Source organism: Coturnix japonica, chromosome W (assembly GCF_054131305.1).
Source record: "Coturnix japonica strain WE chromosome W, WE-NBRP24, whole genome shotgun sequence".
In the NCBI taxonomy this organism is placed as follows: Eukaryota; Metazoa; Chordata; class Aves; order Galliformes; family Phasianidae; genus Coturnix; species Coturnix japonica.
Window position 1 is genome coordinate 28,334,191 of NC_140701.1, and position 18,441 is coordinate 28,352,631.

At 48.6% G+C, this 18,441-nt stretch overlaps 2 protein-coding genes across 2 annotated transcripts; both read left to right on the forward strand.

Moving 5' to 3' along the window:
* Positions 1-10,669: 10,669 nt before the first annotated feature.
* On the forward strand, positions 10,670-12,608 carry LOC146754647 (uncharacterized). Its single transcript, XM_085527810.1, has 2 exons — positions 10,670-11,389; positions 11,484-12,608. Exons 1-2 carry the CDS (start codon positions 10,700-10,702, stop codon positions 12,606-12,608), a joined length of 1,815 nt encoding a protein of 604 aa, XP_085383936.1. The 5' UTR covers positions 10,670-10,699.
* Positions 12,609-16,106: 3,498 nt separating this feature from the next.
* LOC146754648 (uncharacterized) lies at positions 16,107-18,178 on the forward strand. Its single transcript, XM_085527448.1, has one exon. It carries the CDS (start codon positions 16,126-16,128, stop codon positions 17,785-17,787), a length of 1,662 nt encoding a protein of 553 aa, XP_085383574.1. The 5' UTR covers positions 16,107-16,125; the 3' UTR covers positions 17,788-18,178.
* Positions 18,179-18,441: the final 263 nt, after the last annotated feature.

An 18,441-nucleotide genomic window follows, 5' to 3' on the forward strand; every position in this document is an offset into this window, starting at 1 on the left:
ATCAGGATTGGTCCTTACTCTCTCAGGATCACATTCGCTTGGATCAGGGTTGTACAACATTTCCACCCGTCATGGTTTGAATGAAAAATCCACCGTGACAGGGGCCGTGGGCCCCGGAGGGGCCCTAGGCCGAAAGGAAAAAAGTTAATTAGGAAAAGAAAACAGCGGCAACGATCTAAGGAGGCACACTTATTTACTAAATACTATATCAAAATACAGGATAACACAATATAATACAATATAATTGAAAATTGAGCTAACGAATCAAGCAAAATAGGAGAGAGAATGAGTCCCGTAACCGAGAGGCCTACTGTGAATCTGGGCGAACGGCTGAAGGCTCCCACACACTCCCCTGAATGCCAGAACTCGAAAGACGTCAGTCTGTTCTGCGACCAAGTTAATATAGAGTCCAGGTCGCGTGACCTATCGTGTTGTTCTCTGGGAGATGTAGTTTTCTTCTGTAAGTTGCAGATTCAGTAAAATTATTCATGCTTTATATGATGTTATGATGTGGAACACTGATAGCAAAATTACAAAATTATTAAACCATGACATTCCACCCATTATTCTACATCATTACATTATGTTTATACATACATACACACTCATACGTATAGTTGTGAACAATCAGCAACCTTATTTTTCTCAACAATTTATATTTATTCCATACAAATCCCTAAGTTGAGAACAAAACTCTATAACTTAACCTACTATTTATTAATTTTGAGAAAATGGCAAAACTGCCAGAAAAAGGAAAACATGACAGCGGTGGCAGAGAAAGGCAGCGCTAGTAGGGCGTCCCCCACATCAAGGTGCACTCATCCTTTCCCAGCCACCACAGCAGATCTCCTTTTGACTTATACTTATTTCCATGTGTGCTCTACACATGCATGGCCAGTGCACGATACAGAGTCCAGATGGAAAACTTGCTTACAGAATGCCTAATTAAGGTATATAGGGAAAAAAAAAGTGTTTCCTTAACATTAATCCACTCTATCTTAAGACTTATATCTAACTGAAAATTCGTCAAATATTTTCTGAGACTCTACATATATATCTACAAGAAAATCATTGGCTGCACTCCCCCAACATCAAATTCCCTTGTGGTACACATTGAACATTCCCATTTTTGTCCATCACCCACCACGTGCACCCAGGTCTCTGGGCAAAGACAGAACCCCGGAGAGTTTTGCCCTTTACAGACGCTGGAAGGACCCAAACCGTCTTTCCTAACACGCTCTTTATGTGTACTACAGGAACCTTATCTCCCTCCATGGTACGTAGGGAGCTGGATTGGATAGGACCATTACGATTACTAGATCCTCGAGTGTTGACCAACCAGGTGGCTTCTGCTAAATGGTTCTCCCAATTTTTATATGTTCCGCCACACATTGCTTTCAACATAGTTTTCAACAACCCATTGAATCGTTCAATCTTACCAGAAGCTGGTGCATGATAGGGAATATGGTAAATCCACTCAATGCCATGATTTTTGGCCCAAGTGGTTACAAGAGAATTTTTAAAATGGGTCCCATTATCTGATTCAATTCTTTCCGGAGTGCCATGCCGCCACAGGATTTGCTTTTCCAACCCTAATATGGTGCTTCGGGCGGTAGCATGGGGTACTGTGTATGTTTCGAGCCACCCAGTGGTTGCCTCCACCATGGTGAGTACATAACACTTACCATTGCGAGATCGTGGCAAGGTGATATAATCAACCTGCCATGCCTCTCCATACTTATACTTTTGCCATCGCCCTTCCCCACAAAAAGTTTTCATCCTCTTGGCTTGTTTAATTATGGCGCATGTTTCACAATCATGAATAACCTGAGCAATAGCGTCCATAGTTAAGTCCACCCCTCAGTCTCTGGCCCACTTATATGTTGCATCCCTTCCTTGATGACCTGAAGTCTCGTGGGCCCACTGAGCTAGGAATAATTCACCCTTGTTCTGCCAGTCCAAGTCTATTTGAGCCACCTCAATTTTGGCAGCTCGATCAACCTGATGGTTATTCTTATGTTCTTCAGTAGCCTTACTTTTAGGTACATGAGCATCTACATGGCGCACCTTTACAACAATGTTCCTTATTTGGGCAGCAATGTTTTTCCACAGTTCAGCAGCCCAAACAGGTTTACCCTTTCGTTTCCAATTATCATCTTCCCACTGTTGCAACCACCCCCATAAGGCATTTGCCACCATCCATGAATCAGTATAAAGATGAAGCATTGGCCACCTCTCCCGTTCAGTCACATCTAAAGACAGCTGAACAGCCTTTACCTCTGCGAATTGACTTGATTCTCCTTTACCTTCAGTGGCTTCTGCAACTTGTCGTGTGGGGCTCCATAAAGCAGCTTTCCATCTGCGATGCTTCCCTACAATACGACATGATCCGTCTGTGAATAGGGCAAATTTCTTTTCGTTCTCTGGTAGCTCATTGTATGGTGGTGCCTCTTTAGCATGTGATACCTCTTCTGTAGGTGGTGTTTCAATTTTTTTACTCTCAGGCCAGTCCATGATCACTTCTAGAATTCCAGGACGGCCGAGTTTTCCCATTCGAGCTCGTTGAGTAATTAATGAAATCCACTTACTCCAAGTGGCATCAGTAGCATGATGGATGGAGTGAACCTGTCCTTTAAACATCCAGTTTATTACTGGCAAGCGAGGTGCTAGAAGAAGCTGAACCTCTGTCCCAACTACTTCAGAAGCAGCCCGAACCCCCTCATACACGGCTAAGATCTCCTTCTCAGTCGGAGTGTAGCGCTCCTCAGACCCTTTATATGCTCGACTCCAAAATCCTAGGGGTCGGCCTCGGGTCTCTCCTGAGGCTCTTTGCCACAAACTCCAGGTGGGACCTTTCTCTCCAGCAGCAGTCTAGAGGATGTTCTTCACATCCTGTCCCGTCCGTACTGGCCCCAAGGCCACCGCACGGGCTATTTCTTGTTTTATCTGCTCAAAAGCCTGCTGCTGCTCAGGACCCCATGAGAAATTATTCTTCTTCCGTGTTACCTGATAGAGGGGGCTCACTATGTGGTTGTAGTTTGGGACATGCATTCTCCAAAAGCCCACTACTCCCAGAAAAGATTGGGTCTCTCACACAGAATCACAGAATCACAGAATTGTAGGGGTTGGAAGGGACCTCTAGAAATCATCGAGTCCAACCCCCCTGCCAAAGCAGGCTCCCTACACCATGTCACACAGGAAGGCGTCCAGGCGGGTCTTAAATATCTCCAGAGAAGGAGACTCCACCACCTCCCTGGGCAGCCTGTTCCAGTGCTCCGTCACCCTCACTGTAAAGAAGTTCTTCCGCACATTTGTGTGGAACTTCCTATGCTGTACTTTCATCCCATTACCCCTAGTCCTATCCCCACGCACTACTGAAAAGAGATCAGCCTCGCCACTATGGCTCCCACACCTCAGGTATTTATAAACCTGGATCAAGTCCCCTCTCAGCCTTCTTTTCTCAAGTCTAAACAGACCCAGTTCCCTAAGTCTCTCCTCATAGGGGAGATGCTCCAGGCCCTTCACCATCTTAGTGGCCCTCCGCTGGACTCTTTCCAAGAGATCCCTGTCTTTTTTGTACTGGGGAGCCCAGAACTGGACACAATATTCCAGATGAGGCCTCACCAGGGCAGAGTAGAGGGGTAGGATCACCTCCTTCGACCTGCTGGACACGCTCTTTTTAATACACCCCAGTATGCCATTGGCTTTTTTGGCTACAAAGGCACACTGCTGGCTCATGGTTAATCCGTCGTCCACCAGGACGCCCAGGTCCCTCTCAGCAGAGCTCCTCTCCAGCAGGTCTTCCCCCAGCCTGCACTGGTGCATGCAATTATTTCTACCCAGGTGCAAGACTCTACACTTGCTTTTGTTAAACCTCATCCGGTTTCTTACTGCCCAGCTCTCCAGCCTGTCCAGGTCTCGCTGAATGGCAGCACAGCCTTCAGGTGTATCAGCCAATCCTCCCAACTTCTTGTTATCAGCAAACTTGCTGAGGGTGGTCACTATCCCCTCATCAAGGTCGTTGATGAAGATGCTGAACAAGACCGGACCCAGTACAGACCCCTGGGGGATGCTGCTAGTTACAGGCCTCCAGCCAGACACCGCACCGCCAATGACAACCCTCTGCACTCTGCCAGTCAGCCAATTCTCAACCCACTTCACCGTCCACTCATCTATCCCATACTTCCTCAGCTTTGTTATAAGGATGTCATGGGGGACAGTATCAAAAGCCTTACTGAAATCAAGGTAGACTACATCTACTGCCCTCCCCCTGTCCACCCAGCTAGTGACATCTTCATAAAAGGCCACCAGGTTGGTCGAGCACGACCTACCCTTGGTGAACCCATGCTGAGTACTCATGATAACCTCCTTATCACCCAGTTGTCTGGAGATGGCATCCAGCACAAGCTGTTCCATCACCTTCCCTGGGACAGAGGTGAGGCTGACTGGCCTATAGTTACCCGGGTCTTCCTTCTTGCCCTTTTTGAAGACTGGAGTGACACTGGCCGTCCTCCAGTCTTCAGGCACCTCCCCAGTTCTCCAAGACCTCTGAAAGATTACAGAGAGAGGCTCAGCAATGACTTCCGCCAGCTCTCTCAGCACCCGCGGATGCACCCCATCAGGTCCCTCTGTCTTGTCATTGGGCGGAGTCATAGCAGTGATTTTGTCAATCACATCTGCTGGGATGTGGCGACATCCATCTAGAAGTTTGGGCTCGAGAAATTCTCGTAAAGAAAATCTAACTTTTGGTTCCTCTTCTTCTTTTGACTCTGACTCTTGTATTATTTCTTTCAGGTAACCCTCCTTTTTTTTCCTCTTTCCAAACTTCCTCTGCTCCTCTAACTACTTCTGCTCCTCTAACATCCTCTTATGCTCCTCTAACATCCTCTGCTCCTCCAACTTCCTCTGGTCTTCTGACTTCCTCTGTTCTCCTGAGTCCCCCTGCTCTCCTGAGTTCCCCTGCTCTCCTAACTTTCTCCGCTCTTCTAACTCCTTCTGCATTTTCTCTGAGTTGAAACTCGTTTTGTCTTTCGCCCTCTTACAGGGGCAACCAACATTGTATCTGGTGTCCCCGATGGCTGGTCCAATTGGACTACATGCGCCCCCGGTGGCTGGTCAAATTGGACTACGTGTGCCCCCAGTGGCTGGTCAAATTGGACTACATGTGCCCCTGGTAGTTGGTTAAATACATTCAGTTCACCTCGGAGGGCACATAGCTGGTTTTGGAGAGTGTTCCACTCGATCTGGACAGCACCAAACTCAATCTGGAGGGCGGCGTACTTGGACTGGAGAGTGTCGTACCTGGACCGGAGGGCGTTATGCTCGGACCGGAGGGCGTTATGCTCAGTCTGGAGAGTGTTGTTCTCGGTCTGGAGGGCATTGTGCTCAGTCTGGAGAGTGTTGTGCTCGGACCGCAGCATGTTGTGCTCGGACTGGAGAGTGTTGTGCTCGGACCGGAGGGTGTCACACTTGGGTTGGAAGGCATCGTGCTTGGGCTGGAGGGTGCCGCGCTCAGACTGGAGGGCGTCATACTTGGACTGGAGAGTGTTGTACCCGGACCGGAGGGCGTTGTGCTCTGACCGGAGGATGTTACACTTAGACCGAAGGGCACTGTGCTCTGACCGGAGGGCGTTGTGCTCAGACCGGAGGGCTTTATGCTCAGACTGGACAGTGTCGAGTTTGGATTGCATACTCTCATTCTCAGCCCTGAGACTCTCTCTCTCAACCTCAAAATCATCCCTCTCAGGAATGGTATTGAATAAGGCCCGATAAGCATTAGCTAGGCCCCAAGTCACTCGTGCCTCCCTAGATCTGCCTGAGCCACAACATTCCTGTCTCAAATATGCGGTCAAACTCTCAGGATTCTTTAAGTGTTCAGGAGTAAAGCTCCATGACACTAAAGATGTCTGTCTTCTAAAAGTCTCTCCAAAGTCTCCCCACACTCCCTGCCACTCAGTATTCTCTGGTTGTAGGGAAGACTTCCTCCTGATGTAACAAATGTAATAAACCCAAGAACCAATAAGTAAAAAAGTCAACATTAAGTTCAGGGAGATTGACACAAATGACAGTGTGGTCCACTGGGACAACTGGTCATTTGAAGACTGCTTAAAGGATGCAAAGAAAAAAGGAGGAGCACGCTCAAAAACCACCATTCCTGAACTATTAGTTGCATTAGTTGCTCCCTCTGGAGCTGCATGCAGATACCAAGTAAGCGTTGCTAACCATGCTTTCAAATCATTATACATTCCTATAGCTCCATAGGAAAAGTGGCTAGCTTAAACATGCTCCAATATATTTGGAGCATCATAAAAGAGGAACTAATGACATGCAGTCCCTGGTAGAACAAATTTACTAGAGGAAATATTTTTTTATTTCTTTTTTTTTTTTTTTCTTCAATAGAGAGGGAAAGGAAAAAAAAAGTAAAAAAGCAAAGCTCAGCAGTTTTTATAAAATAAACCGGGGTATTGGCAGTCCGCCTGTACTTTCAAGGTCAAGCTCGCAGGTGCAGAATCGCAAACCTAAGATAGCTCCTTAACAGGAAAAAAACTTGTAGCTCTGTTAAAAGCTAAAAGAACAACAGAAGAAAACACAGAAAAACAGCAACTCAATTTGCCCGCATTCTCCACCAAAATCTGTCATGGTTTGTACGAAAAATCCACCTGCGTCCGTGACAGGGGGCCGTGGGCCCCGCCGGGGCCCTAGACTGAAAGGACAGAAGTTAATCAGGAAAAGAAAACAGCGGCAACGATCTAAGGAGGCACACTTATTTACTAAATACTATATTGAAATACAGAATAACACAATATAATACAATATAATTGAAAACTGAGCTAACAAAGCAAGCAAAATAGGAGAGAGAATGCGTCCCGTAACCGAGAGGCCTACTGTGAAATTTGGACGAAACGGTGAAGGCTCCCACACACTCCCCTGAATGCCAGAACTCGAAAGACGTCAGTCTAGCCTGCGACCGAGTTAATATAGACACCAGGGTTGCCCCTAGCCAGGTGCACAAGCAGTCACTTGTTGTTGCTATGCTTTATGCACTTGGTGCTTAGTACCAACTGGTACCCACTTCCCTGCCTTGTCCACATCTCTCTGCAAGTCCTCTCCACCCTCAGTGGAGGCAACAGCACCTCCTCATCTGGTCTCATCAGCAAACTTGCTCAGAACATCTTCTATTACTGCGCGCAAGACATCCACAAAAACATGAAAGAGAAGTGGCCCTAAAATGGAGCCCTGTGTAAAGCTGATAGTGACCATCTAACAGCCTGATGGAACCCACTGACTATAATCCTTTGGGCCTGACATATTGGCCAGCTGTTCAACTACCACGTTATGTTTGTGTTTAGCCATATGCTGTACATTCTGTACAGAATCCCCCGTCCATTTCCTCCCTACTTCTGGATCTGACAGTGGCACTTCTGTATGCAGTGGTTCCTCCAACAATTAATGAACTGAGACACTCGCTCTTCCACTTCATACAGTCTGTTCGTTACTTCTGAGATGGGTGAAATGGAGACGTGGGTTGGAGGTAACTGCTGTTCAAAGTTTTGCACTGTAAGAACCAATTTGAAAACTAGGGGTCTTCCATCTTGTTCCTCGTACCTTTGAAACGTTGCTGCTAAAGTAACGGCATACCTTTCTGGTGCTGTTTTGGTGAGTATCTGCCATATGCCGTCCTCACTTTCTCAGGATCATGTTCTTGGCAAAGGTAGCAAGGATCAAAATTAGGATTATACAACATTTCCACCACAGCTATTTCCCTCAAGTACTGGATGCCTTTTTCAATTGTATCCCACTTTTTCATCAGAGGCTTCAGAATGTCTTTGAAGGGAAGCTTTTCACACACAGCCACTAACATTTGCTCCCAGATGGTGGCAGCACCATCCATACATCTGTTCATCCCTCTGTCAATAGTTGGGTCTCTGGAAATGTGTTGTATTAGGCGAGTGTGCGCTTTTCGGGCTGTGACGAGATAGGTCCATCCCCATGCCATCAAGATATATGATGTATACGTTTCCAGTGGGCGTACACGAAGGGCATAGGGTATATATATGTGTGTTAGCTTGAATAAATCGCCATTTTACTGCTCATCATATTGGTGTCATCTCAGTAATTGGTCAAGCTGCAAACTTCCAGAGAACACTGACAAGATAAAGATAGGTTGGAGGATGCCTGGGCTCCAGCGATCATGCCCTGGTTGAGTTTGTGATCTCAAGCGATGTGGGCCTGGCAAAGAGCAGGACCAGGATGCTGAACTTTAGAAGAGCAGACTTCAAGCTTCTCAATGGAATGCTGGCCAAGATCCCCTGGCACGCTGCCCTCAAAGATAAGGACGTTGAGGAGAGCTGGCTACTGTTCAAGGATGCCCTCCTGGCAGCACAAGAGGTCTCCATTCCCCTGATTAAGAAAGTGGGCAGGAGAGGTAGAAAACCGGCATGGCTCAGCAAGGACCTGCTAAGAGAACTGAGGGTGAAGAAAGGGGTGTACAAGCTCTGGAAACAAGGCTGTGTCACCCGGGAAGAATACAGGGATGCCGTCCGAACTTGCAGACGTGGGATCAGGAAAGCCAAGGCGCAGGCAGAAATGAACTTGGCGAGGGACGTGAAAAACAACAAGAAAACCTTCTACAGGTACATTGGCCAGAAGAGACAGGCCAAAATGGGCGTACCTACTCTGGTAAATTTAAAAGGAGAAATGGCTTCAACAGATGAAGAGAAAGCTGAGGTGCTGAATGAGTTCTTCACCTCGGTCTTCACTGGTGGCCAGGTTTCTAGTCTTTTTCACGTCCCTAAGTCTTGCACCCCCATACCTCCATGTGGGGACCAAGGAGGTAAATCCCTCCCCACTGTAAGGGTAGAGCAAGTCCTAGAGTGCCTCCTTAGACTGAATGAGTATAAGTCTATGGGGCCAGATGGCGTGCATCCCAGGGTCCTGAAGGAGCTGGCTGAGGTGGTTGCTGAGCCGCTCTCCATCATATTTGAGAAGTCATGGCTGTCAGGTGAGGTCCCGGATGATTGGAGGAAAGGTCACGTCACTCCCATTTACAAGAAGGGGAGCAGGGAGGACCCGGGGAACTACAGGCCGGTGAGTCTCACCTCTGTGCCTGGGAAGATTATGGAACAGATCCTCCTGGACAACATGCTTGATCACATAAAGAACGAGCATGTTATCCGAGACAGCCAGCATGGCTTCACCAGGGGAAGGTCATGCTTAACTAATCTTGTGGCCTTCTATGATGGAGTGACGGCGTTGGTGGATGAAGGGAAGGCGACCGATGTCATTTACCTGGACCTGAGCAAGGCCTTTGACATGGTCCCCCATCACATCCTCATCTCCAAATTGGAGGGAGGTGGATTTGATGGGTGGACAACTAGATGGATAAGCAATTGGTTGAAAGGCCGCAGACAGAGGGTGGTGGTCAATGGCTCTATGTCCAGGTGGAGGCCGGTAACGAGCGGTGTCCCTCAAGGGTCTGTCTTGGGACCGGTGCTCTTTAACATCTTTATTAATGACATCGATGAGGGAATGGAGTGCACCCTCAGCAAGTTTGCTGATGACACCAAGCTGAGTGGTGCAGTCGATACGGTGGAGGGAACGGATGCCATTCAGAGGGACCTTGACAGGCTGGAAAGCTGGGCTCAGGTGAACCTAATGAGGTTCAACACGGCAAAGTGCAAGGTTTTGCACTTGGGCCGGAAGAACCCCAGGCACCTGTACAGGCTGGGAGGAGTTGTCCTTGAGAGCAGCTCGGCAGAAAAAGACCTAGGGGTCCTGATAGATGAGAAACTTAACATGAGCCAGCAGTGCGCTCTGGCAGCCCGGAAAGCAAATGGGATCCTGGGCTCCATCAGGAGAGGGGTGGTCAGCAGGGATAGGGAGGTGATCGTCCCTCTCTACTCTGCTCTTGTGAGGCCCCATCTGGAGTACTGTGTCCAGGTGTGGAGCCCTCAGTACAAAAAAGATATGGAGATTTTGGAAAGGGTCCAGAGGAGGGCCACAAAGATGATCAGGGGGCTGGAGCACCTCCCCTATGAGGACAGGCTGAGGGAGTTGGGTTTGTTCAGCCTGGAGAAGAGAAGGTTGCGGGGTGACCTCATTGCAGCCTTTCAATACCTGAAGGGAACTTACTCCCAGGAAGGGAGTAAACTCTTCGAAAGGGCTGATAATAGCAGGACTAGGGGAAATGGTTTTAAGTTGAAGGAGGGAAGATTTAGGTTGGATGTTAGGGGAAAGTTCTTTACTAGAAGAGTGGTTAGGTCCTGGAACAGGCTGCCCAGTGAGGTTGTGGATGCCCCGTCCTTGGAGGTGTTCAAGACCAGGTTGGACGGGGCCCTGGGCAACCTGATCTAGTAAAGGTGTATGTTTGGTGGCCCTGCTAGGCAGGGGGGTTGGAACTACATGATCCTTGAGGTCCCTTCCAACCCGGGTAATTCTGTGATTCTGTGATTCTGTGATTCTGTGATAAAGGTAACAAATGGTGACCCCGGACGTGATTGGAAGTGGAGCAGCTATAATTCTAACGGCGAAGGTTCTCACTGTGGAGCGGTAATTATTTACTCGTGGAGTGGTGAAAGACTGGGACGAGAGGATTGGCCATAACTCTTCGTCAGGCGGTAGGGAGAGCTCGGAACCCCTTCGGCACGGTTGGGGAAGCGCCAGGTTGGGGCCAGGTGGGATACGTTTGGCCAGAGGCGACATGGAAGCCGTTATTAAGGTGATTCTGCATGCATGTAAAACTCACTGTGGGAAGGATGTTCCTTCTAAGAAGGAGATTGCTGCAGTTCTTTCGCTGCTGGAGAAGGAGGGGATGTTAACATCCCCCTCTGATTTATATGATCCCAATAACTGGGATGCGCTCACAATGGCGCTTTCACAAAGGGTGCTGGCCACCCGAAAAGTTACAGAGTTCAAGGTCTGGGGATTAGTCTTGGAGGCACTTAAGGTGGCAAAGGAAGAGAAGATTGCGGGGGATCGGGCTAGGGAACTGTTGGGGTTGGGGGCGAGGGGAACCGGGGGGGGTCTCATCTCTCCTACAGATCCAAAGGAGGAGAAGATGGCGCCGACCCCCTCGGCTCCAACTGACGTAACACCTTCAAGAACAAAGAAGGAGGAAGTTGAACAAGACCACTCAGCTCCAGAGTACACCCCGCCCCCACCTCCCTATCCAGCACGGAGACTATATCCTTCATTAAAATCATTTATGGATGAAGGGGGAGGGGGACCCTCGGTGGAATGTACTGTTGCTCTCTGCACAACTGATAAGAGGGCAGTGGGGGAGGATGGTACTGTCTCACTGCCAGGTTCTGCCTGTTGCTCTAGCCACTCCCCTGAAGGGGCGGATCACTCCGCCCAGCAAGGGGAGGGAGGGGGTGGTACTTCGTTTACTGTCTGGTCCTGCCTGTTGTTCTAGCCACTCCCCTGAAGGGGCGGATCACTCCGCCCAGCAGGGCACTGGATGTGGGCATAGCACTTTGATGCAGACGGCCCCGGGACACGCCCAGGAGGGGTGTGGTCCTGTGGCATCTGGCCCGTGGAGCCCGCCCACACTCACTGACTGGGCTCGGGTGAGGGAGGATCTCAGAGCAGCCGATGTGACGGATACGTTTGCCTTTCCAGTAACAGTGAATACAGAGGGTAGAGCTTGGACCCCTTTAAACTCTAAGGCGGTCACTCGCCTTGCGGATTTGGTCAAAAAGAAAGGCTTGCGTTCTCCAGTGACTATGTCGGCAGTTGAGGCTCTCATGGCCTCTAGTCTTCTGCCTTATGATGTGGTCAGCCTTATTATGTGTGTCATCCTTGAGCCTGTACAATATACCTTATGGTATGACGAGTGGAATAGGCTGCTTCAGGTTGTGGTAGCCACTGCGACCCGCGATAATAACCATCCGGCTAATGGCCAGGATCGAAAAGACAAGATGACTCTTGCGCATCTTCAGGGGTTAGCAGATGGCATGGTGGGGTCCCCGGAGGGCCAGGCGAATGCGCTTAGAGCAGGGGAGTTGGCAGCGCTCACGACCGCAGCCCTTCAGGCTCTGCGGATGGTGGCTAAGGTTGCAGAGCCTGTGCTCCCATGGACAGACATCAAACAGGAGCCCTCCGAGCCATTCTCTGATTTTGCGAATCGCTTGATCCATGCGGTGGAGGGGTCTGACCTCCCAAAGGGGGTCCAATCTTTAGTTGTGATAGATTGTCTTAAACAAAAATCGCTGCCAGACATTCAACAGATTATAAGGGCGGCACCTGGGACTTTGTACACTCCAGGAGAGATCATCAAGTATGTGCTAGATCATCAGAAAAATGCACCATTGACTAATGAGGGCTTTGTAACTGCCATGCAGGGGATGGCTGCTGCAGTAATGGCAGCCTCTCGAGTTGGGGAAAATAAGGATAAGGGCCCGTGCTTTAAGTGTGGACAGCTTGGTCACCTTAAAGCCCAATGCCCTAAGAGGTTTAATCAGAAGGAATCGCAGGGACCGGACAAGAAGTGTCAGTGGTGTGGTGGGGCTGGACATGCCGCGTGTCAGTGCCGAAAACTTAAAATCACGATGCAGGGAAATGGGAACGGGAGGGCGCCAATGGCCCGGGGCTCCTTCCCACTTCCTTAAACCGGACTACGAGCACAACTCCCACCGTGGCATTAGCTATGGACCTAGGCAAGCGCCCATTGGTTAAGGTCATGATGACATTTGATCCTGAGACCCCAGTATCGGGACCTAGAATGGTGTTTTTTATGGCTTTATTGGACTCCGGTGCGGATATTACTGTCATTGCGACAGACGATTGGCCACAGGAGTGGCCGAAGACCTTTACGTGGAGAGTTCTCACGGGGGTGGGGGGTGAGGTGTCCACCTGTATGGCTGATGCAGGGGTAAAGCTCTCGCTTATAGGGAGGGATGGCTCCATCGAGAGGACTGTCTTTACAACCCCCACTATAGCCCCAATTAGTGGTTCCATTCTGGGTAGAGATGTTCTCCTTCAGTTGGGGGTGCAGTTGACAAATTTATAGAAAGGGCCACTGTCCACCATTTAGCGCTGCAACATGTGATTCCGCTACATTGGAAACGGGATGCTTCTCCCGTTTGGGTGGATCAGTGGCCCCTTCCTGCTGATAAATTAACAGCGCTTATACAGCTTGTCTCACGAGAACTTAAGGCAGGCCATGTAGAACCATCTCTCAGTAATTGGAATACACCTGTTTTTGTGATCAGAAAGTCCTAGGGGTCATTTCGGTTACTACATGATCTCCGAGCAGTCAATGTACAACTTGTTCCCTTTGGTCCTGTCCAGCAGGGGGGACCTTTACTATCAGCTATTCCAGAGGGGTGGCATTTGATGGTCATTGACCTCAAAGACTGCTTCTTTTCCATCCCGTTGGCTGAACATGATAGGGAAGCTTTCGCGTTTACGGTCCCAGTTGTGAATAATAAGGGGCCCGCCCAGAGATACCAGTGGAAAATTCTCCCTCAGGGTATGGTCTGTTCACCTACGATTTGTCAGATTGTAGTGGGAAAAATTGTAGAGCCGGTGAGACGATCATTGCCGGACTGCCAAATTGCCCACTATATGGATGATTTGCTGCTTGCTGCACCATGTGACTCTCGGTTGCAGACTCTGGAGGATCAAGTGGTCTGCGCGCTTACAACTGTCGGGTTTGTTATCTCCCAAGAAAAAATCTAGAGAGAACCGGGAATTGAGTTTCTGGGTTATAAGTTTGGGTCTGCAACGGTGATCCCGGAGGGGTTGGAAGTAAAGCCTCACATTACAACCTTGTGGGACGTGCAAAAACTAGTGGGGGCGATGCAATGGGTGAGAAATTCTGTCGGTATCCCTCCACGTCTTATGAAACCTTTTTATGACCAGTTGAAGGGGTCGAACCCACAAGAGGAGAGGCAGTGGACTCCAGAGATGGAGTTAGCCTGGCGTGAGATACTATCTGCATGCTCCACCAATGCGCTTGCGAGGTGGGATTCAGAGCGGCCACTTGAGGGTGCAGTAACAAGATGCCAGCAGTGTCACGGGTTACTTAGATTTACCTATGCCCGTGACAGGGGAAGCCACCCCGCGCCCCCCCCCGGGGCCCGGAAAGGAGGGGGAAAAGGGGAGTGGGATAAAACAGCGACAATCTAAGGAGGAAAAACTTATTTTACTAAATATGATATCGAAATACAAGATAACACAATATAATATAATTAAGGCTAACAAAATCGAACGAAACAGAGAGAGAGAGTCTCCGAAAACCGAGAGGCCTACTGTGAACTCTAGGCGACACGGCTGGAACGCTTCCCACTCTCCGAGAAGTTCGAGAGAAGAAGGAGGGCACTCCAGCCTGGGAACGAGATTATATAGAGTCCTGGTCCCGTGACTTATTGTTACTCCTGTTGTTCTCTGGGATATGTAGTCTTCTTCTGTGGACTGCACATTCAACAGAAGTATCCATACTTTACATGATGTTATGATGTGGAATACTGATAGCAAAATTACAAAATTACAAAACCATGACACAGCAGGGATCAGCTGCGGTGGTAGGGCATACCCTTAGCTCTCGCCCTCGTCCGTTATGCTGCTTGTTTTCCGCCCAGCCAGTAAGAGCGTTCACTCCGTGGTTGGAGCAGTTATCATCTTTGCTCCGAAAGGCTCGCCTCACAGCGGTGAGAGCCTTCAGGAAGGACCTGGACGTCATATACTTGCCAGGGACCTTTCGGAATGTTCAGCCTCTGCCAGATGAGGTCTCGTTGGCTGTGTATGACTTCAGTGGCAAGTTTAGCTATTCAGACTCGCTGCCAATTTTCGATCTGGCAAGACCTCTCCAAATATCATTGCGAATTAGGGTATTGGACATCCCCGTGGATGGTCCCACGATTTTCACTGATGCCTCGTCTGCGACAGGCCAGGGGGTGGCTGTTTGGCGGGGTCCTGCTGGTGAATGGGAATCAAAGTTGATATCCGATAGTATGGCAAGCGTCCAAATGCTTGAAGCCAGGGCAGTGGCAGTGGCACTATGCCTCTGGCCCCAGACTCCCTGCAACATTGTTACTGATTCTGTGTTCGTAGCTAGGATGCTCTTGCGGATGGGAAAAGAAGGGCAGCCGAACACAGTGGCTGCAGCCCTGCTAGAGGACGCTCTAGTAGCCAGGACTGCACCAGTGGCTGTCCTCCATGTCCGTAGCCATTCTGATGTCCCAGGATTTTTTACAGCCGGAAATGATGTCGCAGATCGAATGGCCGGGGGTCAGATATATACCCTGCAGGAGGCTCGTGACCTTCATTCTGCATTGCACATAGGGGCTAAGGCGTTGGCTCGGGCCTGCTCCATTCCAGTTACTGTTGCGAGGGAGGTCGTTCAAACCTGTCTGCACTGTAATTCAGCGCCAGCATTGGGGGCAGGGGTTAATCCTCGTGGTCTTGCCCCATTGGATGTCTGGAAGACAGACTTCACAATGGAACCGCGAATGGCCCCAAGGCAGTGGCTCGCTGTAACGATTGACACATCTTCTACTGTCATTGTGGCTACCCAACATGGCCGTACCAATTCTACAGCAGCGCAACACCACTGGGCCACGGCCATAGCAGTTTTGGGAATGCCGCGCCACATAAAGACAGACAATGGTCCTTGTTTCGTTTCACGCTCGTCCAAAGAGTGGCTAGCCCGATGGAACATCACACATACTACGGGAATTCCGGGAAACTCACATGTTCAGGCCATCGTAGAAAGGGCCAATCGTCTCCTCAAGGAAAAGATTCGTGTGCTTGGGGAGGGGGAAGGGTATTCAGGAAAAATCCCGGTATCACAGCAAGGTGAAATTTTGGCCCGTGCGCTATATGCATTAAATCATTTTGAGCGAGGGGAAAATTCAAGGACCCCCATACAGAGACATTGGCAGCCGAAAATTATCGAGGAAGGCCCACCAGTAAAGGTTAAGTTGGACAATGGGTCCTGGGAGTCGGGATGGTCCATATTGGTCTGGGGAAGGGGATACGCAGCAATAAAACGCAAGGATACGGGAGTTATACGTTGGGTGCCATCAAGAAAAATTAAGCCAGAGATTGGTGGCAAAAAAGAAATCATCAGGGAGTTAATAAGAGCTGAGTATCCTCTTATAGGACCTGCTGATCGGACGCCCAATGAATCCCGAACCAAAGGAGCTCAGAAGGACTTTCTCGTGGATACCGAAGAAAAAGAAACCTGAGAACTCGGAGAAACAACCCTTGCTGCCAACGAGAACTACCATGCTAATGCTGTTGTGCCTTTTGTGTCTGTGTTGGTCACCGTTGGGGGGCATTCATTTGATTCAACAACCGGGGAACTTATGGGTTACATGGGCTAATCAGACAGGAAGAACAGACTTTTGTCTTGCATTACAGTCAGCTACGTCACCCTTTCAAACATGCCTTATAGGGGTCCCAGAATGGGATGACTCTGCGTTTAAGGGTTACCTTGGGAAAAAGAGTGGCTGTTTGCGGTACTGCAATGGACTAGAAAGAACTTGGAGGTGGCTGGGAAATGATTCCGTATACTATCTCGGAAGGAAAATGGCTTGTACTATTTGTAGGTTAAACATCACTCTTCCCGAGGAGCCCCAGCAGCTGGATTTACTTGGCTCGCAAATGGTACAAAATGATACTTGGGACAAGAATAGCTCACAATGGTTGTCCCCTGGGTGCATGATCTTTGGCTCAATGAAAAGGTTGTCTCTGACTAGGCAGCAACTTCTTGGTCCAGAGGACCCCTACTGGGACCCGAAAACTAATCAAACTGTCCCGTATACCCTTGTGTATCCCCGTGATGATGAGACCTTTGATATTGATGGAGGATATTGTGGGTTTTACCCTAACGGATCGGTGCCTTATCGTTCTGGAGATTGTCCTATAAACGTCTCAATAGGTGAGATTGTTAATATTAGCAGGACGGATGGGTCTGTCCGAAAGGTCGACTGTGAAGATATGGCATTCAACACAGGTTGTTGTGTTTTCCCTATCCCCAAAGGATCATTTTCGTTCATGGGAGAACTTTGGAACAATGATACTGCAAAAGCCTTACCACCAGGAATATTTCTTATTTGTGGGGATTGTGCTTGGCAAGGGATTCCTAAGAACCCAGTAGGAGGTCCTTGCTATCTGGGGAAATTGACCATCTTATCCCCAAGTATCTTTGAGATCTATAAGGCATTTAATCATTCGCGAGCCAAAAGGGATATGCATGCTCTGGAGCCTGACTGCGGGGACGACGTAAGGTTATGGGGACCCACTGCTAGAGTCTTTGCTTCTTTCTCTGCTCCCGGGGTGGCTGCTGCACACGCTTTAAAAGAAATCGAGAGACTGGCCTGTTGGACTGTTAAACAGGCTAATGTTACCTCTCGGCTACTCTCAGATTTGCTTATAGATGTAGAGAGCATTAGACACGCTGTGCTCCAAAACAGAGCGGCAATTGATTTCTTACTTCTGGCACAAGGTCATGGGTGTAAGGACTTTGAAGGGATGTGTTGTTTTAACTTGAGTGATCATAGTGAGTTGTTGCACAAGAAGTTGGGGTGGTTACAAGAACACACCAAGAAGGTTGGCATCCAGGATGATCCTTTTGGAGATTGGCTGGGAAGTCTGTTTGGAGGTATTGAGACATGGCTCAAACAGCTACTTAAGGCATTAGTGATAGGGCTTCTTATATTTCTTGCATTAATTATATGTGTGCCATGTATATTTAGATGTCTACAAGGTTGTTTACAAGGTATGATAGAAGGAGTGTTCAATGAGAAAATGGAGCTCCAGCGGTTATATGCGAAACTCTGAGCAGAAGGATGAATGTTATAATATAACCAAAGGTGCCTTGAACGTATTAATTAGAAACTACTAATATTGTTAGATATAGCATCGCTTATCTCTGCATGCTTTGCAATCTGCATATCTCCCTTTATAAATTACTTGTTTAGATAAGGACTAACACCTTTATATAATTCAGATTAGGACTAGCGTTCGCATTGTAACGGGGTAAGGCTTTCTTGGCATGGGGAGGGGGAAATGTTGTATTAGGCGAGTGTGCGCTTTTCGGGCTGTGACAAGATAGGTCCATCCCCATGCCATCAAGATATATGATGTATACGTTTCCAGTGGGCGTACACGAAGGGCATAGGGTATATATATGTGTGTTAGCTTGAATAAATCGCCATTTTACTGCTCATCATATTGGTGTCATCTCAGTAATTGGTCAAGCTGCAAACTTCCAGAGAACACTGACAAGATAAAGGTAACAGAAATGCCTCCTAGTTGATGAGATTTGTTACCATCTAGAAACAAGCTACCAGTCCAGCTGTCCCAACAGTGAAGCAACCAGGTAACAAGAGATTCGTTCTGGTGCCATGTAAACTCTTTCTTGTGCCTTGGATTTCAGTCATCTTCAGGGGTCAACAAACAGTAATAGAGATTTCCTCCTCATCACTCTCTTCT

Coding starts and splice junctions, on each gene's coding strand:
- LOC146754648 (XM_085527448.1), top strand. CDS start 16,126: ATGAATCCCGAACCAAAGGAGCTCAGAAGGACTTTCTCGTGGATACCG.
- LOC146754647 (XM_085527810.1), top strand. CDS start 10,700: ATGGAAGCCGTTATTAAGGTGATTCTGCATGCATGTAAAACTCACTGT. Junction 11,390..11,483: donor GGGGTGGTACTTCGTTTACT/GTCTGGTCCTGC, acceptor ACTTTGATGCAG/ACGGCCCCGGGACACGCCCA.